We start from the raw sequence: 21751 nt of genomic DNA on the forward strand, positions 1-21751 counted from the left end.
GTATTTCAGTTCACTCCAACTGAATCATTTTATTATCATTACACTCAGGTTGCTGTACTCATGCATATTTAACTACCAGACTGAAGAATAAAACAGGGAAAAAAACCTAATTGTTTTGTTATCGTGGATATAYGTATGTACACAGAGACCTCTTTGGAGGTTTCATTTACCTGGGTTTTTATTTGCCTTGGTTCAACAGTCTTTGATGCAAAAGATTGTTCTTTGAGACAATAACTGAATGCCACATCATTTTAGAAAGAATCAGTATATATGATGGGTACTGCCACTAAATCAGAGGCTGTTTTCTGGAGAATGAGGGGAAGATCTGCTCATGGAGACACGGAGTGAACATTAGGGCACATTTGGGAAACCCTGGCATCCAAAGAGTCCTCTTCCATCGCTTTGCAACTCAGGTTAATTGCTGATACGTACAGTGAAGGCACTGCTGTCCTTTGGCAAGAGTTCTGAACAAAATCCCTGAAGAAGTGACACAAAAAGCCCAACATACTTCAGCATTAACCCACTCACCTTGTCTTCACTTTTAATAAGTACGTAGTTTGTTTGTTATTTGTCTGTTGTCCATGCGTTATAAGATGCTAAAGGAAGCTGTGCGATCTAAATGGCATTGTCCTAATAAACAGCGATACAATACGCAGGTAGGAACTCCCAATCGGAAAGAGGATTCCCTACTAAAAGTGATATTGGCTTGAAAAAGAAGGCTGAGTTTGTTACACAGTCTGAGCTTCACTGCAGACCCGGAGCAGCAGGTTGCAGTGCTGGACTCCTGAGTGGGAGTCCCACAACTTTGGGCACAGGCACAAAATGACTGCAGCGAATGCGAGATGGGAAACAGCACGAATGTGGTTTTCAAGAAATCACTGGGAGAGAGGTTTCAGTTTCTACTGGGCAAGGATTGTTTCTTCTTCTAACTCGAGCCGGGGCCAATGGTGACGGCAACGGGGAAAAAAGCACCTGCATTTAAGGGAAATCGCAGTCTACCATARGAGGGCGCCAGGTGATAACCCAAAAAATGGCTGCAAAAGAGCAGGCTGTCAGTCAACAAATTTCAGTTTTCCCCGTTGGACTTGCATGTAAGTGACTTCGGCAGCTAACATTGTATGGAGAAAAACGAAGTTTGAAACTTACCTTTTCCACTGCAAATGTTCGAATCACATATTCAGCCAGGAGTTCTGTTTCTATTAGGGTAACTTTAATGTCTTTATATATCTCTGTGTCATCTGGCCAGTATTTGCAGCATTTGACCTTTTAAAAATACAAAAGAAATTAAGATTCATTTATTTTAGAAGGCTCACACTGAATCCCTCCTTTATTTATTTTTTTAGCAGTGATTTATGTTTAAAAACTCAATCATAAACAAAACACTTCCTACATGTGCAAATGTTTAAAGGATATTAGCTATTTTTTTTTCTTTTTTTCTTTTCTTTTTTTTTTTTTTTTTTTTTTAATAAGGCTACTTTCTGAGTTGCAGATAGTATTTGTGTATTTGTTTTGCATTTAGCACTGAAAGGCAAATTTGTACCTTGTTTTGCACAAGGGATATTTATATTGTGCCTAAGCCAGTCACAGTAACTGGTCATTTCCTGTGCTTTCCAGCTCAGGGTGTGACCAGTGCGAGAAATTACCAAGCGAAGCTTTTTTCCCCCCAACTACTACTCATCGATTTGTTTTTAAAATACCTTCCTACCTTCTAAAATAAAAATGTGCTTTTTGAGCAGCAAGGATCCTCTTTAGTGTTAGAAAACTATATATTTTTTTTTAAATCAGATTAACTTTTCAAAGAGCTATTGAGAGGTCAAATGGCAAAGCCCAACACTTTCAAGTCAAGAGATGTGTTGTATTTCCAGGCATTAACACCGTTTCCCCATGACAATCCCAAACAGGGGACGCATCTCACTCAACTCAAACTAGGGTGGATAGGATGCCTGCCCTCTTGGGCTGCCTAGATGTCTGCCTTGTTGGTGGCTAAGGCTCGGGGAGATGATTTCCTCTCTTCCTCTTACTAATTTCTGTAGGTTTCTGGGCTTGGCTTTCTTGACAATTTTTTTTCAGGACACACAGACAGAAGGACAGCGGCATCTGTAAACTCTTTTAAATTTCCTGAGCTCTGGTGTGGTCTACRTGGGATGGACTTCACAATATTTTATGCATRCTTAAGGAAGGCATGCAGTATTAAYCTGCTATTTTATTAAAGCAGGCGACTGAGGATATTGCATATTAGCATTCAGGTAACTAGACACTCTTTAGACTTTTCACCTCCTTCCTGCCTGTGTGGACAAGGTGGTGGGTGGGGAAGCTAAAAACACTAATTGTGTAGCCACATTTTATTCTGCTGCRTTACGGTAATGGCTTTGCTATCAGCGCTGCAACTGGCCATCGTCCAGCAGTGCCGTACGTGCGAGGAGCCGCATCTGCTACACATCTGCTATAGGAAATGTTTTCTCTCTTTCTCCCATTCCCTCACTGAAAGGAAAACTAAAAGTTAATTGTTTAATACATGTAAGTACACTGGGTTATTTAAATATACACTTAAAAAAAAACCTTCAAATTTTCAACGGAAATCTGACACTAAATTAAAAATATATTAAACTTCAAAACTGCAAGAATACTTCTCAAACCCATCATCACGACAAAATATTTGGATTAATGTTATATCTGGTCTTGCATAAGAGGTAAAAACATGTATATGGGCACACAACGAAAAGTGTAAATTCTACAGATTTATTTATACAAACTCCAAGTTTAATGTATACAGGATTAAGCACARAGTTGAACTTTGTCCCGTGAGGCACAAGAAGGCATCTTCCCCAGAGGCCATTGCCTGTGCATTAGCTGATGATCACCAAGAACCTCTGCCTGGGCAGAAGACGCCTCTTGCCACACCAGAGGGGTAACGCAGGTCCATGGAATCAAGAGTTTGCCAGGACACGGCCGTGAGTTCCGGAGTCACAACCTCGTTAAATTATGAACCAAAGGAAGCTCGTTAGCTCTGAACAGAAGGAAGCTCTGAAATCTGAACTGACTTGAGGGAGGGGTTAGAAATGCACAGCCCCATATCAGGACACTTCCCCTCATCTTGAGGACTGGCTCCCATCCACAAAACTACACAGCTTATAGCTTATTCCTGCGTGTACAGCTGAGAAAAAGCTCCTAGAGCGGACCTGAGGTCCACACAGTTCCAAGCAAGTTTCCATTTCTTTCCRTAGGCCCATCTTCAGACCTAGTAACTGTGTTAGTACTGGCTGAGAAACCTTCTTTATGTTTTCCTTGGCGTTTCATCAGGAATATGAACAGGCAAACAACAGGTCCCACAGCCCCTTCCATAGGGAGAGCCCCTCAGCGCTTCAGGGCCAGGTGCCAAGTTTGGGAAAGCTGCTCCCGCTGCCATTGCATCAGCTGGGGGCTGGCAGGACACCCGCAGGGATGAGATGGTTCCCAGCACCAGCATCAACCCTGGGGCCCCTCTCCAGCTTTRGGGGGACCCATCCTGAGGGTGCCTAAATCTCAGGACCTCTAGCAAGCCTGCAGTCACCTCCCATGTGCACCGCTGCTGACAAGCAATGAGCAACCACGGCAAAGCACGAAGAAGAACCACAGACAGTTTGCTAGCTGTTGCTATTTGGATTTTCTCTTTTTTTGGGGGGGATTAAAAAAAAAAAACATGGTAGAGGCCACATGAAATACACAGAAGGCTCCTTGTTTAGGCTGTATTGTTAAAATAACCCAGACTATTCACATTGCTGCCAGCAAGCTCACCCCTTGCAGCCACTGCTGGGAACTCCCTGAAATGGGTCTTTCCTACCTATGACTAAGCGGAGATCTTGCCTCTCCAAGCAGAATAAGGCAATTCATAGGGCCGGAGCAGTTCGTTTCCCTTTCCCGCTGCCTGGTCTTTTCCATAGGTGGGCCCTGTGCCACGTGAGCACAGAGGGATGGTGAGGGAAGCGGCTGCAACGGCGGCGGCGCTCCTCGTAGCTGACTCCAACCGGCTCAGATTGCTCCGCTTCGAAGGGAAACGGGCACGTTTCTATCTCGGCAAGTCCAGACAGCCTGGATTGCAGCTAAGAACTATGGACACTTGGAAAGCCCCTTCAGAAGARCCTTGTCCCCACTTTCTGTTGCCTCAACCACCGGATTTGCACCTCATATTTATCAAACTTTATTTGGGATGATCCACTGGAGTAATTCAGCCGTGGCCTGTGGCGCCTCACGCGGCTCGGGCCCTCAGGGACTTTCTCATTCCCTTGCACGAGGGTTTTGGGTTACGGAGCTACTGGGGCTGAGCAGACGCATCCAAGACAACCCTGCTTCCCGAGACAACCCTGCTTCCTGAGACAACCCCGCTTCCCGACAACTCACCCTTCTGCAAGAGGGGCTGCAAGGGCCGTAGGAGCTGTGCCAGGCCCGTGGTCGCAGCCGCAGGCCAACACTATGTGATTCACTCACTGAGAGRAAAAAAAGCCTTTWWAAAAAAAAWAAATAAATAAAATTCCATCCCCCTGCTCCTGGCTCCTGTCCTGCAATGTTGCTGCACGTGCCGAGCTTAACTCACGGGAACGCCGTGGACTTCTGAGGAGCCAAAAGCTGAACTAATGCTTAAAGACCGTTTCTTATCTTCCCCAGGACCCCTCAAATAAATCCAGAGGGGTCTTAAAGAGGGAAGCAAATTAAATAGTGCAAATAGTAATCACAATTATAAATGTTTGTTGGATCRGGGCCTTTATTTGTATAAGGAAAGGCAATTGCAACAAAAGAGAATATGGTTTTACTCATCTAGCATGAGAAAAACTGCTGGCACATAATGTTTGTCCATTTTTTCTTTATAGCCTAGCTTCAGCCACTGTGTCTCGATGAACCTCTTTCCCTTTGCATAAACATTGGTATGTATTAAAAAAAAAAAAAAAAAGAAAAACAAAAAAACCTACAAACAGAAAGTTTAGCTAAATAATAGGTATAGGAATCTAGAAGTGAATATTAAATACATTAGAATAGTGGTTTTTTTTCACATACTTGCCATCATAACTGTAAACATCAGCCAAAAAATAGAAAACATAATTTTGAAATCTCATCTAAGCAGAACTATAATTGAGAGTTTGTGCAGATACACCCCACATTTATATCCGAGCATATTGCCAAAAAATACAGATGTTCATCACATGATGAGATAAAAGGGAGATTGCCAGAGACATAATGAAAATGCTCYGGTCTAATCTATTCATTCCAAGGTACACTGCCCAATTCTTCTGTACATGCTTATTTTACTAATAATTTTAGCCATTTGGAGAAGATGATTATCTCCTCCTCCCCCCCAAAAACACACACACACAAAAGAAAAAAAAAACCAGCAAAATAGTCTAAAGTGAGAAACTCCGCACTCACAATAAAAGCAGAAAGTTGTGCTTGCTATTTCTAAATATAACAAACAATGCAGGAAGGAGGCAGCTACTGGACACAAACTGTGACTCCTGAAGCAGTTTATGTCACCGTTTGGCAACGTGGCACATCTAGCTAAAGGCAGCACGAAAGCCAGGACAGTAGTTCACTTCYTCAGAGGCTGGAATTGAAGGGATATTACAGAATTAATAAGTGAGCTGGCTGTGAAATATACTTTATGGTTCCTGCAGAACAGTTTAAATAACACTGATTATTCAAAGTGTCCAATTTGCTCTGATTTTGAAATATTCTTGGTAAAAGGTGGTATAACTGGCAATGCTCCGCATGGACTGTCGTTAGTGAAGAACAGTAGTATAAATTCTAATATAAAATTAATCCCGCGCTAAGTAAGGATGATAAGACAGACATAAATTTTGAAGTGAAATCTCTAAGATGTAAAATTATAAAGCCAGCTAAGCTCTCTAGTGGAAACTCTTTACAGGTTTTAGAGGTATAACTAGAGGTTTAGAGGTATAACAATATACACTTTTATGCAACTGACTTGAAGTAAAAGAACATGCAATAATTGAAAGTATTTTTATTTAAATACTTTTGAAATAAAAAATATATTGTGATTAAGAACATTTCATTAGTTACTAAGGCAGGCTCTGACAGAAGATAAAATCCAGTCCTTTTTTTTTCACAAGTTACTCTCTTTTCTTTGCTTCTGAGCGTGTCAGTCAACTGATCTACATGTGATTTTACACTTTACTAAAAGAGGTACAGAAAAAAAGTACTGAGAAATACACCATTGAAGACTCTGTTTGACCAGATCATTCATCACTAGATGAAGGATCCGTGTATAGGCAACTGGCACTCTTCCTGTTGTTCACTGCTCCCACACCAAGACAGATCCCTGTGAATTTATTAGCTCAGTCTGATTTCTTCCAGGGATGACTCAGAGCTGATGCCTGCTCCATCCCATGCTGCCCTGTGTTCCCTGGAAGTGGGAAGGTCAATCCAGAGGCTCCCGTCAGAATGCGCTCTGACTCAACCTCTGCCCACAACAGTTGGCTTTCTGGACATGTCTGGTAGCAGCCAAATCCTACCTGCTTCTCACTCAAGGGAATCAGGGTGTTGTGATCCCTCTGCAGAATCACATACACTGCTGGCACACCACCAACTGATAAATGAAGCTGACAGGCCAGATCATCTACCACATGGCCTCTTCAGGCATATTTTGGCCCCAAAAAGAAATTACGGGAGGATTGTGTTAGGTGACCCAGGCTCAAGCTGCTGTAGTGCTCCTGCCTCCACTGAAAGTACAGCAGCAGAATCTGGAGCGCCTCTCCTTCGCTGCTTCTGTTTGGGCAGTGGTTATTCACAAAGGCTGTAGTTCAGCCCAGGGCAGTACGGCCCTGGTGGGCAGGAAGGCTGAGCACSGAGCCAAGGCACTGAGAAGGGTGGTCCCACACCAAAAGGAAGGCTGGTACAAGGGTTACGGGATTAGCTGAAGCTCCTCAAAGCCCCTCCTAATCCCGTGAAGGACCGTGAAATCATGGGTACGCTGCTGGGATCCTGCGCTGACGGGACCCATGCGCTTGCGCGGAGCAGGACAGCAGGCACATGGAAACTTGCTTCCCTTCCAGGAGCAAAATCCTGCCATCAGCTCAGCTCGGGAGCACTATGGGCTCAGCTGGCTGGCTGCTGGCACCAAAACTTGCTCCGATGCTCATGGGCTAGACAGCTCCATACGTTGCCCTACTGCGCTGGGTCCTCCAGGATCCTTCTTCCTTCCCAAAGACATACAGAGATGAAGCACGCTGCACTGCTGAGCAGAGCAGACCTGCAGCGCTATCTTCCTAGGCCAGGCTTTTCCAAGAGGAACCTGAGGATGTCTCCGCAAACTGCACTTTCACTCGCCTTYGGCATCACGGTTGCAGAGCAGCAGCAGCCCAGCGTGGCTATCCAGGTACTTGTGTATCCTTAAACCTCTCCTATTTGCTCCTCAGAGTGAATTATCTCCACCAGCTTAGTGAGTATTAAGATATTCATCTCAATTGATTAACGTTCTCCGAAACCTTATATTTACTGGAAGCAAGAGAACTCAACAAAGCACCGAGAGGTGAAAGCCACTCATCTGCCACGAGTTACATGGGACACGCTCAGGTCAGGCAGGTCGATGTCCTGCTCAGTGGTGTGAACCCTGCTAATCTGTGGACATCTCTATTACACGATTACAAAGAATCCTTCCTTCTCCTTCCTGAAGAACAGCTGCCAATCGGTTTCCCTGAGGATTCCTCCCTCAGTGCACACAATGGAATAAGGCCAACTTGTTATTTCTGGTTGGAAGTTTAGAAAGCTAAAATCTGTTTTGACTACTAAAAGGATGTCGTCATTAACTGACTTGCAAGACTAATGATAGTTTTACACTACTGATTTTTTTCTTTTATTATTGTTGTTCTGTAAAAATACCGTAACAAGCAAGAAGTGCTCAAATTATACTGAAACCAAAAGTAAAACAAAACAGGATATAACATATTACATATGTAACGTAAGTGTAGTTCCAAGGCTTGCTGCATAAACACAATTAGGAATAAAATTATCTCTAGATGGGGAAGGACACTATTTATAGATTTTAGAAGCTCGAATTAGAATTACTTAGATATAGGGAAGAGTTTAATGCACCAAGCTTTTTCTCTCTTGTCTCTAAAATGTTATTTATTGCTTTCGGAGGAAAGCTTAAAATAAAATCTTTGTCACTAGTGTGCTTACAAACTCTTTGGCCTGTCTCCTACGGAGCACTAATGCCAATTTCCTGAACTAATTCCAGTGTAGGTAATTTGGCTCCTTACACTTGGAGGTAGTTTCCATTAGCGAGAATGTTCTTCCATCTATACTAAATACAAATGTGTTGTTTGTGAGACTTGCTGAAGAGTTGTTCTGTTTTACCCCATAGTATTTCTGTAACAGATGAGCTGAATTTAACTTCACTTATTAGAGGGCTCTCTCTGCAAAGAAGATTCTTGGAGTTTGTAAACTGTGAGCTTCATAAGAGATTTGTATCAAAAAACTTTTTTTTCTCTCTAAAAATAGGTGGCAAGCCTGTTGGAAATTTCATATAGAGGCGGTGGTTATGCAGCTGGAATTTCCTACRAACTTTTCATTTGTTTCTTTTAATATGTTTTCAACATGAAGTCTTTGGGCAGGACTCTATTTGGCAGTTTTCCTTGGAGGCTGAGGGCCTGTCTGTAACACGTGGGTCTGAAGAAGATCTGGATCCACAGGAACAGTTCAGGGTTTTGTCCTTTGTAAAGAACCAGATTTCCACCTGCTTTACAAACATCCCTGAGACACTAAGGAGGGTGGCACATGTGGGGCAGCCGAGGCCCAAGTGGCTGCACCGGAGGCTGCCCAGGGCTCCCCACACAGATTCCTTCCTCTCTCCCAGGAATCGCACGCAGCTCGGGGCTATTTCCCCTGGCCTCCGTGCCCCTCTTTGTGCCACATCTACTCCAGCTTAGTCAAACTTGCCTCCTTTCACACAAAGGGTCCTTTGTGTGCTCATTAACACTATTAGCACCGGCTGTTTTCTCACTTTTGATAATAACTGCAGAACTCTAATTACTGTAATTATTATGCTCACGGCATTAGGTTTTATTTTTTTGTATCTCCTGTTTTTTTTTCCTGGTAAACACTTGGTTGTATTAAAAGCATGACAGACAACCAGGTATCCTAGCAGTGCATTTATATATCAGCTACCTCCACCGAATTTCATCAGTGCACTTCACCATTTATTAATCAGATACTACTAAATTCCTCCTGCCTCAAGCGAAAACAAGGAGTGGGAGAGGAAGCAGCCGCTGACAGAACCTAATGACAAATGATGTGACGTGCCAAGTTTGATCCTGCCAGCTAAGGATCAGTACCGGCCCAACGAGAGCCAAGAAGGAGGTGACAGCTGCATGGCATAAGTGATTATACTCTCAGTCGTCCCCGCACGCATTTTTAAGCAGGAAAGAGATTTTCAGTGTGTGCAAACCCTGAAATATTTCAAGAATATCTGCCTAACACAGACAGAATTCTGACTCTTGCACTAAATTTTATGTGTTTTATACCTTTAAATATTGTCATCTCCTTTTTCCAGACTTCACTGTGGGTGCAAAGTTGTTAATCCCAGCGAAAGGAGGACAGAGACTTTTTATCTGTGTGCCCGGAGGGCAGCTTATTTGTTTTCGTGTTTTCTTTTTTTTGGCAAAACTCCTCAGGTCAACCTAGGCCAATCTTAAGTAAAAAACACTTCATCATTTGTTATCAAAGAGCTGTTCACGCAACTCAGCAATGATTTTTCTAAACGACTGCGGGACCTCATTTAGATTTTTAATAAACAGTCACATCCTAATGAGGTCTTCATAAAACTGACTAAATATGTTTAGAAATCATTAGCGTAAATTACCAGTACAAAAGTCTCCTCAGGGAGCCCTGCAGATTTGGTGATAAGGCTCCTGGCAGATGGATGAGCCTAACAGCASAAGCGAGGCCCGAATCTCCCCCACGAACGCGAGCGCCGGCGGCTCGAAAAAGAGCCCGACGTCCCTCAGGTGGGTTCATTAAAGAGAGGAAACAATCAAAACACATTTCGGTGCCATTTAAGCACCAGGTGCACGGCAGCGTGCAGGTGCCAGCAAYGCTGACAAGGGCCCCTTGCTGCAAGGCGCGCGAGCTGGGAGGGACGCCCGGGTCTGACAAGAGCGCCTCAGATAAGGACAGATATTGGCAGACGTAGGCAGGCCCTGCCGGAGGGCAAGGCCGGGCCTAGCCGCTTGCAGCCCGTGCTGGCGTTAGGGACAGCCTCGTGGCGCTGCCTCCGTCCGCAATTAGAGCGGCCCTCGTGTGTCTAACGCTCCCGGGCAAAGCGCGAGCTCCGAGCACGGATTTAATGACTAGRCAGCTAGGCCTGGTAAACAAACACAGAGCCGCCCCCGCCATGATTAATTCATGAAGGACACGCGCGGTGCGGCAAACATGTTAAATAGATGCTTCTCTTCCCCGAAAATGTGGAGGAATTTTCCTGGCTTCTCAACATACAGCGGGCAAGGGGGTTAAAACAAAATTAAAAAAAAAATCCTTTGTATGTTACACTGGCAACATATACTAAATGTTATCCTGGCAACAGCAGCAGCTGAAATAGGCACGCTGAAGGCCAGCAAGGTTGCACAACAGGGCAGYCCTGCTCCGCGCCTCCCGCCAGGGCACTGCCATCAACAGCTCCTTTAACTTCCCCTCCCTATCCCAGCTGTGTGTCTCCGGAGGCAGGGAGAACACAGTCCCTTCTACCACTGCCAGGGACGAGGGAGCCAGGTCCGTGCCCCACTGGGAATCTGGCACCCTGAGGAAACCTGCAGCGTGGCACRAACCACAGCTGGTGGCTGGAGGATCTGCATAAAGCTTTAACAAAGACAATTCCTGAAGAGTTTCCTGTTCTTACACATACACCCGTTCTGGGTTGATGCAAAACCACCCAACTGTTTCTGCCCTCCTTCATTTAAAGTGGCCTCTATGGTCTTTCCTCATCTCTGCAGCCGCTTGTACACATGTTCCTGCAGCAAGCACTAACTGCAGTCACAGACCCTGTCTTTTTGGTATTTAAGAATAACACTGGCTTTTGTTCTGCTGCCTTCCTTGGGCAGATAGGTGTCTAAATGATAGGATTTACATTAACAATTGACCACGGACATGCATAAGAATAAATTGAGATTGTAAAAGTGAATGTGTTAGAAAGAAGATCTCRTACTTTGACACACACTACATAAACAGCAATCTCTCTCCTGATGAAAATGTCACAGGGCAAAGGGATATCAGCCACTCCRCCAGCATATAATTAAAAACACTCCTCAGGATCGTGTGGCTCACACCAAGATACACATCCTTGCCTTCTTATCCCAACACTTCGATTTACAATAATTGTGGCAGTTATAATAAGAGCAGTATTTTTTTTTTCATTTCAGCTGGGAGCTAGATGCCTAGAGGAATTTTCCTGAAAAAACTTTTCAGGTGACAGTTAAGACACCAACACATAGACAAAGCAGTAAATTAAAAGCCTCAGTTATTGATTGTTGCGACAATAAGAAAAAAAAAAGTTCCATTCAATATTTGATGAAAGCAAATTTAGCCAGAATGACTTGAGCGGAAGCCCTACCAAGCAAAGACCATGTTACCAAGCACAGCCCAAGTTACCAAGAAAAGAAAAATATCATCCAGATAATTAAAGCTTTCTTTACTACCCAGCTCCTGATGAAGACCTTCTGGTCAACAAATGCAGTGCATAAWTTTTTTTTTTATTTCCTTCTGTTTTAGGCAAGAGATGATACAGGAAGGAAAAATCAAACAAAGCAGGTTGGTTACACAAACATACCATGAAGAAGGTCCAATTTCATAGTTTACTCCTTTTTTTCCCCCATAGAAATTTCATCCAGATTCATTCCAAGAAAGTATCTCCTGTAACACTTCCTTTGTTTCCCTTAACAGAAGTGCTATCACTAACATATATGCAAAGACAGGGCACTTTCCCTCTTTCGCTGTCTTTGAAGGCTGTGTTGTACATAATGCAGCTTTATCAGTTGCTTTTGGCATTGTGCTGATGTTATCAAAGACAGACATTCAAGGCATGTTTAAAAACAATTGATAATGAACCTCTTAGCAAAGGCAGTCATAAATATTTTATGTGCTATACTCAGTATATATTGTTGGTCTGTTATTTAATTTCCAAAAGCAAACACCTTGGAAGTCTTTYATCTCTTTAAGTACAAAAATCACTTACCCTTCCCACTTCCACAAGATTAGTAACCATGATGATGCTGGCTGTGTTTTCATGCCATACCATCCTCCAGAAGTCATATATTGTCTCCTGCATTGGTCCTGAAACAATAAATCAAGGGAAAGGTTACTTTCTGAAAGCCTCAGGATTAAAGGCTTGTCTCTAGGGAATTTTGAGATACTGTGTCTATACACATATATTTATATCATTATCATCGTATTTTTCATTCAGGGTTAATTTCTTTTCTTGTAATCCCACCTATCTGCATTTAAGTAGCTTCCCCCTGAAATGGTGCTCTGAAAGAAAGTTCGTTCTCCAACACTTTGGTATTTATCTCCCTAATTCCCAGAAGTCAAATTATAAAAAATGGATAACATTACTCTTTCTTGTAACAACTAGATGTTAACCTAGGCAAGGTATATTTGGAATGAAATGAGCCTCCATGGATTATGTGGCCTTTCCTGGTTTCTAATATTTTTCTTAGTATATGCTATCCATCAAATTACCCCAGCTCCTGAACTGCTCTTCCTGAAGTGAAACAGAAGTTATGTTTTCTTGCTGCTGTATATCATATTGCAAAATAGTGAGAAAAATGGTAAAGTACCCGGCACGATATGACAATGATGTCCCCTGCAAAACTTCCTGAGAAAAATGATCCTGAACCATTTCTGGCTTTTTGTAGCCCAAAACACATGGTCTCCTCTAGTGTTATGCTAAATCTGGGAACAGAGCCCGCAGTAGCACAGGACATTTTAATGACAGAAGTGTAAAATGTAGTGAATAATCAAATCATGCTCGTATATGCTGGGTCCTGTCTATTCCTACCCCACTTGTCTGCCACCACATATCCCATGATGTTCAGTGTGCCACCCCAAAGCCACTGGTTTACAATCACTGAGCCAAAAACAACAAACAAATGTAAAATACTACTAATTATTATAAACTCAACATGCACAATGAATCCATTACTCAACTGCCGAACTGTAGTAAGCAACTGATTTCTTACTTAGAAGAATGACATAAATCAATTAATTGGAGGACAAATAGATAAATGTACTCTCCTAAATTCTCGTCCAGTGGAGAAACCAGCAATCTCAAATCATTAAAAAGTCTTAAAGTCACAAACTAGGGCAGTGTCCAATTGATAAACACTTCGAGCTCTTGAAAATATAATTTGCCTTTTCATTTCAAATATAATGAGCTTTTGAAAATAAAATTTGCACTCTGAAAGTCAAACTATTTGCAAGCAAGGTAATATTTGCATTACTGACCAGTCAAACCCAACTTGTCAGGCCCAAACCATTCTAATTATAGAGCAACTTTCCTAGAACTCACGTTTAAGAAAAAAGGCAGAGATGGTTTAAACTTCTCTCTGCGTTTGCTAAATTTACTTTGATTCTTAGCAGTTGCATTAGTTTCATTAATGAATGACTTAATATCAGAGCTTTCGCTATAGTAAACTTTTCTTTTACTTGTGTTAGTAACAGGAGAAATGGCATTTTAAAACARTGCATAGCTACAACTGTAAGAACACAAGAAATGTCAAGGAGGTCTCACAGTAGATTTCATGTGCGATTTCAAAACTGGAGATCAGTTGTTAAAAGTGCAGCACAAAACGGCTGACATTTTTGAGAAATTTCATTCTGAAGTATGATAGACACAAATCAGTGTGCACCATCTGGAAACTTACAGTAAGGATTTCACTTCTATGTTAGTATTTCAGATATTTTATACAGAATTCATACAGGTGTATTTTCACATGTAATGGAGAGATTAATATTGGACATTATATTGCCTATTTAGTTTACTTGTGTAAACTAGATTTACAGCTTCTTTTTATAAGAATCTATACAGCTTTTCAAGCAAGTAAAGACACAACACAGCTTTAGCCAGGGCTTAGTGCAACCTCTCTTACTGGTAAAAGGAAACTACTTTACTTGCTGCAGTATAGTATGACTTCTGTATAGCTTCTTCTGTCCTCCCCAAAGCCAGCAAAATTACCAAAATTACCAATTTAAGATTACGGAGAGGGAATTTTGAAATTCTTGCCTTCAGAAGGTTCCTTCAGAAGGATCCTTCCTGAAGGAACCTTCAAGTTCATGAGACATACTATTATTATTTAAGCTTGATTAAGGACAAAAAAAAACTGGTGTCTTTGATTCAAGAATCCTGATAACAACCTGGTTTCATGGAGAAAACCAAATGGCCCACTGTATGTYGTCACCATAGGATTAAGTGATGTTTGAAGATTGTTAATCCAAATACATTTTAGTTAAARCYGCAGGAAATATGAGAGAAGACTGTYCATCTACACAGCCTGGTTTTCTTTCCCTTCCAAGAAGGTGAAACCCTTGAGAAACTGAAGTAGTAATGTAGCAAGTTTCTTTATTCATTTCAGACAATTTTCTTTCCTATAAATTCACCTGAGCTAYGAGATGCCTGGGCCCTATTTTGCAACAGTCAGGTCTCTTTGACAGTTCTGGGATAACCTGCAACAAATTTTTCCTGAATTTATTTCCCCAGTCAGCATAATTTGTATTGTGATTTAAAAATCCCTACACTTCAGTTCCTGAAAACATAAATCACAACAGGAGAGATAGTAAACACTACTTCCTACTTACAGATTTTGAGTCTGTCTATAAAGAAAAAAAGATGTTAAATTTTCACAAAAAGGAATCCTGAGAAAAAAAAGYAATAGGTTAGAGAAGGAGCTGAACTACCAGAAGTCTTTCAAGCTTGATTCCAAATGTTCTTCTATAAGAAATACCCTGTTCTGCAGTGTTGAGTCTGTTCTTCTCACTCTTACTGGCCAAAGGATATGATAATGATAATTAAAAGTGCTTGAAAGTGTTTTCTGCTCTTCTTCACTATTTTATAGTGTCTTCTTGTTTCTTTTTCTATCCAAGTTTTACAGCTTGCCTCCAAACTTCTTTCACATTCAGGACATTAAAAGTTACAAAGCAACTAAAACTCTGCCGGAAAGTCTCAGAAAATAGTTCTTTTCTACCCCATTTTTCTTTTCTTCTTGACACTTTCCAAATTATTCTCTGACATATGAATAAATTATTACTCTGTCACTCATCTCCAGCCAGAATTGAAATGCATTAGAACATAGGTAGGGTTGGAGGATTTACTGGCATGAGGAGCTGAACAGTTTGATTCCAGAGACTCATGGCAGGGATCGAAAGGGCCTATAATTGTTTTAGGAATCCAGATAACAGACGTGAGCCCAACAGGCCGAAAGGTTGTTCTCAGCAGCTGCCTCCTTGCAGGAGGAAMGGTCTGCAGAGAAGACACCTTGCTGCTCATCAGCAGGCCTGTGGCATGGACCACCAGCTACATCATGTACCAGTTGGGATCAAAGGTTTCTGCGGTGGGACAAAAAGATCAGCAACCTACTGCAACCAGAGGGTACAAAGCAGAAGAGAAGAAGGGGAAAAAAACGCAATCCTCCAAGCTAATTCAATGCATTATTGGGAAAAAATAATCAACAGAAATTATCATTTGAATATATCACAAACATTAGTTGTATTTACAAGTAGCTGTTGGCTGCTGCTCTGGGAATACAAACATATTAGGAAATGGAAAATCACACAGCTTTTAAAAAATGGCTTAAACCTTTAAGAAGCTGTTTCTGTACACAGAKCCTTCTAAATCCTCAATTTGTGCTTGTTATTGTAAGATCAAGTTTTAACAACTGGTAGCKACTGTGGTAAGGGAACCATTTGAAAGCGGTGAGCTAACCCAGAAGACAGGAAAGAATGTATGGATCTAGGAAAGAGAGCAAAGCGGACAGGGAATCAAGGACATCCCAAACCCTGAAAAGGTCCCTACCATCTATTCAGACTGGGAATGGTAAATCTATGAGTAGAAAAGAAGACAGCTTAAAAAAGGAACAAAGCTTCTAAAATCTTTCAGAAGACATAATATTYGGTCAACCTGGGATCATGTTAAATGATAGGTTAAATGAAATAGAAATGTGCAGAAAATGAATAGCTTGAAGCTCCAAGGGCTCCCCAACAATAGTGTCAGGGTAGGAGCAGCACTGACAGAAGCAGTGGATTCAGAGGATGCCACACTTACATCTTCAACAGCAAAATAAGCTGTACCTTGAAACGAATACAATAAACCTCTTTCCATCCACTACCACCTTCTACCCAGTATGAGGAAGTTGTTATAAAACAGTCCCTTCACCTATCAGCTGCATCAGATGCTGCATTTTAACTCTTATTCTTTATTCCATATAGTCCCTTAAAAAAAAAAAAATGACATACTATAAAATCTTCCTTATTAACTGATATGGTTGCATGCCTAAAAAGGCAAAGAGCAATCATTCTTTTCACAAATGCACAGTCAAAARCTGCTCATTAGGCAGCAAAAATTGTTCAAAATATGTACAAAGGTGTAAAACCAAAGATAAATAAACTAAAAATAATTACCAGGAGAAAAGACTACCAACTATTGGATTTTGGAGTTCAAGAATGTTTCTTTCCCTAATTAATCCTTTAGATGCAACAAACTATCTGTTAGCAGGACAACTTCAGGAGAATTGCACAGTAGGAATAAAATTACAAGGTTACTAATGTTTTGTCAGTCTAGTGATCTGATTACCTGTAAGTATGTGGTATTTACTGGTTTTGTTTATTTATTTATTTTTTTTAGAAAACCGCAGTTAAACTTTAAGCTATAAATTCACTGACTGCAGGCAAGGGAACATCTCTCTCAACTAAAATACATTTTTCCCCTACTCAGGGAGGTACCATGGACAAAATTTTATCCACAGGAATTATGAGCACATTGTTAAGCGATCAGGTTTTCTCAGGTGTTCARTTCAGGGAGCCTCCCTTTTATCCCACTGGAAGTTCTCAAGTGATCAGCAGCTCTGTAAACTTTGACACTTACTTGTATGATGAAGTGTTGAACAAAGAGTGTAAGATTAGGTTTCACTTTCTTTTAATTAATTTAAAATAGTGAGCACATGAAAAAGAAAACTGATAGATCTTGTTGTGTTGATTTGCCCAAAACAATCACATCAACTACCAAGATAAAGAATTAGCTTGCTACTTTTTTTTACAATTGTATACCTACTACTGTATGGCAGTACAGCTGTCCACAGGTTTATCCAGATCCTCCCAAAATGAGCTAGTTTCTGAGTGGAAGATGTTTTGTTCCAATCAGATCCATTGCTCATAGGCTTGTGTGTTGAGACCAGTCTTTCTCTTTCCTATATCCCTGTTAAACATATGCAAGCATAGTCTGCTTTTAAATGTCTTTCACCCTTCTGGGAATTCTGACGATTTTAGTGCCTACATGGGAGTAAGTTCACAAAACTAAAAAGGTGGGCAATGATCACACAGTCTCACAGTCTTTCTACAATAATTCCTCTCAAATTAGATGTGGATACTTTTCTACCATTGAAAGAACACTTAAATTGACTCTAGCTCTTTTTAAAGGCTTACCCTGGAGTACATTTTTATAGGGACACCATGTATGCTTATCTCCATGCTGAGTAATTTTCAAGTCTGAGATAATACCATGCTGGAGGTGTCACTAAAGCATAAGGGCTCATCACTCATCAAYAGTTATCTAAATGCACACAAATCGTCTTTTATATCTTAAGGTGTCCACGAAGCAATGAAAAATGAAATGACGATCTTTTTTAATGAAGAAGATTCCGATGACAAAATCTGGGGGCTCCTAATGCTTYAATGAAAGCCCTGACAAGTCTGAGGCAAAGCTGAGAGAGCTGAGAGGGCGACATGCACCCCAATGCCATGTTCCTATCTACTGTCACTGAAGTCCTATCCACTGTCACTGTAAGAATTATCATGCCAAAAAGCAATAGTCATTAGGACTGGCAGAGCATGGCCATAAAAACCTCAGGGTTATTTATTAATCGTCGCTTTCTAGGTGCCATACTTCACTATTAACTGTTATTTGTTGCCACTGCACATCCCAGCCCTAGACATTTTGYGCACTAAAGAATCTAAATGAAATTAAACAAAACCCTATAATGAGCTGAAGAAACACATTCTGGCTTTTATGACTTTTATTTCACTTGATTTATATTGTTGATACAGACTRCGATGGTATATGAAATGCACATTCTCATTTTTGCCTTAAGCATGCTAATAATTATGTAATCTTAACTGGGGCTGTATTGTAATTATACAGCTWTGCTGACCTTCCTGGTAAAGCTTTCCTGGGAATCTCTCTTGCCTTAGGAAAACACAAATAAACAAAGCTGCTGATGAGCTTTCAACAAGGTTGCTGCACATTAAGTATGTTAAGCCAGCAGGCAGCTCAAGCAAAGCCTGAGGCAATGGCTAGTCTTAGGCCAGGCAACGAAAACAAAACCCCAAAAATCTCAGCTTTAAACCTTATTTTAACTGATTCCTCCAAGGAACTAGATTCAGAGATGGAACAGAGAGGTGCCAATTTGCAGGGCACTTACAAACTCACTCTGGGGCAAGGAAGACCATTATTTTACGAATGACCATCCTACTGGAACACTATCATAGAATATATGAATAAAAATAATAGTTTTAAGCTAGGCTTAAAAATACATTATCCACATCAAATACTTGCATAATTTATATTGAGGTATAGTTAGTCCTCTTATGCAAGAGTACTGCAACACAAAAACCAGAGAACAGTACACACCAGCACTATTCCACCTCAGGTCACCTCAGCTACACTCAGGCAGGTTAATCAGGGCTGAGCTATGAATTTAAAATGGGCTTTTTGTTATTTCTAACCTTAGATGGATTGCCAAGAAGAAACAGATCTGACTGAATCTTGTTAGCTTGACATTTCAGGAAAACACTGCTTATAAAGCAAGTAAAATGCTTTCCTGGGATAAATCCTGGCCAAAGCAGCTATAGGAAGCAGCAGCGCTTTCTGCTGTATCCTTCATTATGGAAAAACACAACCTCCTCTCGTTATCAGCCAAGGACAGCAGAGTGAATAATAACTGGCTGGTTTTCAGGCACCAACTAAATCTTACCTGCTCCAAGCTAGCCAGTCAGCAAGCACTGCTGGCTGCACATCAGCATATGTGAAAACTGGCTTTCAAAAATGAAAATTTCCAAGTGCTTTCAAGTCCCATTAGCTTTCAACGAGTCTTACATGACTAAGTGACTGGGGYGCATACAGAAATTTTATCTAAAGCTCCCAAGAGACTGACCAGGGCTTTGGCTGGACTTCTACACCACCTCCTGTTATGGAGGGAGACAGCACTAGGTCTTCGACAGCAAAAAGAAGAGGAGGACACTGTTCCCTATATTTTGCATCTTTTTACAAACAGAAAGAGAAGAGAAAACATTTGGCCTCTAACATTTAGCCTTTACAATGTCTAGTAGTGATGACCCACAGTGCTATTATGAAATATATGCAAATATTCCACTGCTAGCTTCTGCCAAAACCCTATTCTAAGCTTCCAAATAATTTCATATAAAAAAATTAGAAAAATATATCATTTGCATAAGGACAGAGCTGATTACTCTAGAGAGAGTTTTCTTTAAAACCGCTTAATTCACAAAATCAGATAATGAAGTGGAAAATAAATCTCTATGCACTATTTTTTTCTGTGTTATGGTATTATCCAGAAATCCCAGGCACGGAGTGGAGCTCCACTGTAATAGGAACTGTTACATATTAAATGCACATGAATATCCAAAAGGTGCCCAGGAGCATTGGAGGCACAGCCTAACCATGCCARGAGAGGCAAGATGGGGTTGCAATGAACTGAACAGGCTCTACAATATGCAGCTGTCACAATCTGCCAGCTCCCTGGCCACTTCTGAAAAATCTTAACTGCCCCCTGCTCCACATTTGTATTTCCACCATGTTCAGAAATAAGCCAGAGCTGCACTTAAATATTGTGCTAAATCGGAGACCAGACTTTATTTGTGCAGTCTTGGCAGGTGCTATTTAAGACATTTTTATAGCACCACTGCTAATGCTACCAGCTAAATTCCCATCTAATAAAGTGTTACACACTTATTGATTGACATTTCTCCAAGGCTAAATTTCCAATACTAGCTTGGCTTGTTCTGTATCAACAAAATAAAATGAAAATGTCATATGAATTTCCAAAGAATAAATAGCATGTCCGTATAATACCTTCTAACTCCTCACAGAAGATTGGGAACAGAGGAAATGCCAGCAACAGAAACGCTCCAGCTCTTTCCAAGGTTAGTCTGAGCTTAGGCAGAGCTGAATGCAAAAGGCACAAAAGCTGTGCACATAGCACCATTGGCCACCTCTGTGTGATTAGGCCATGCAAGGAAGCTGCTTCTGCTGATCTGGACTGAGAAAATTTAACTCCTTTTTAATGCAGTTCATCTAGCACAACTGAAGAACTCTTCCTTTCATAAAACACATGCCCTGGAGAGCAGGGATATTGACTGGTTTTCCCTCTCCTTAAAATCAAAATGGATAAATCCATTCTAGATTCTGCATGGCAGTAACAGGAAAAGGCCACGTAGCATTCTCACAGGTTATTTGGGATAACCCTGGCAAGGGTTATTTGGGATACCTGTGTCTGGGATCCTGCACCTCCACATCGCAGAGCTCAAGTAAGCCCCTTTCCTAGGCGATGGCTTTCAGGGAAGACTTGTCATTTTTTCYCTCTTCTGAAGCAGGAAGACCTTTGAATAAGCATAACTCGAGCAGGAGGCCTYGGTGTGGTTTGTGCCAGCAGAACGTGCTAGCTGCAGAGCAACAGAGATGGTCTTGGCCACATGCTCCCTCCCACCGAGCCCTACAGCCATTTACCTGCCTACCCCTTCAAGTCCAGGGTGTCAGGATAACAAAAGCAGGAAAACAGCAGGAGACTTATCTGGGGAGCTGAGATTCCAGTCCAAATCTAAACAGATCCAAAAGAAACAGGAGGTTTCRTCTCCTCACCTGAAGTCCAAGCTCAGTGGATCAGTGGATGAATCCAGGAGCTTTGAGCCTGCACTTTGACCTGCGACTCAACCCTTGCTGAAGAAGAGTCCAACAGAAAGCTGTAGTTTTGCTGAAGYAAAGTTTGCTGATGGGAAATGTGTTTTAGTTTCCTATGTATGTATTTTTCTTAATAAGAGTATTTTGTAACACGGCAGTAAGAATACTTATTAATCACTCATAGTAAATGGCCCATCCGAGATTGGGAAAASCACCAGATATGGGATTTATGTTGTATATAAGATCCTGCCTGCAGTATTTCCATCCTGAAAACTTTGAGTAATTGTTTTGCTGGAGTGGAACCTTCATGTTAACTTCACAGAATCACAGACTGGCTGAGGTTGGAAGGGACCTCTAGAGATCASCTAGGCCAASCCCCTGCTCCAGCAGGGACACCCAGAGYACRGGGCACAGGGCGGCATCCAGSYGGGTTKGGAAGATCTCCAGAGAAGGAGAYTCCACRRCCTCCCTGGGCAGCCTGTGCCAGGGCTCTGKCACCCTCACAGTGARGAAGTTCCTCCTCACATGGAGATGGAACTGCCTGTGTTTCAACTTACACCCATTGCCCCTTATCCTGTCACTGGCCACCAATGA

The 21751-nt window shown here is 41.6% G+C and overlaps 1 protein-coding gene across 1 annotated transcript in view; it reads right to left on the reverse strand.

Moving 5' to 3' along the window:
• PTPRM (protein tyrosine phosphatase, receptor type M) overlaps nt 1–21751 on the reverse strand; it is a 328512-nt gene that overhangs the window by 19782 nt on the left and 286979 nt on the right. The window contains exons 21-22 of the mRNA XM_026035379.1: nt 12212–12309; nt 1147–1263 (exon numbers count right to left, since the gene is read on the reverse strand). Coding sequence (XP_025891164.1) covers nt 1147–1263; nt 12212–12309 — 215 coding nt within the window. The remainder of the gene's footprint in view (nt 1–1146; nt 1264–12211; nt 12310–21751) is intronic.

This window comes from Nothoprocta perdicaria, unplaced genomic scaffold (assembly GCF_003342845.1).
Source record: "Nothoprocta perdicaria isolate Ctin4 unplaced genomic scaffold, notPer1 scaffold_16, whole genome shotgun sequence".
Classification (NCBI taxonomy): domain Eukaryota; kingdom Metazoa; phylum Chordata; class Aves; order Tinamiformes; family Tinamidae; genus Nothoprocta; species Nothoprocta perdicaria.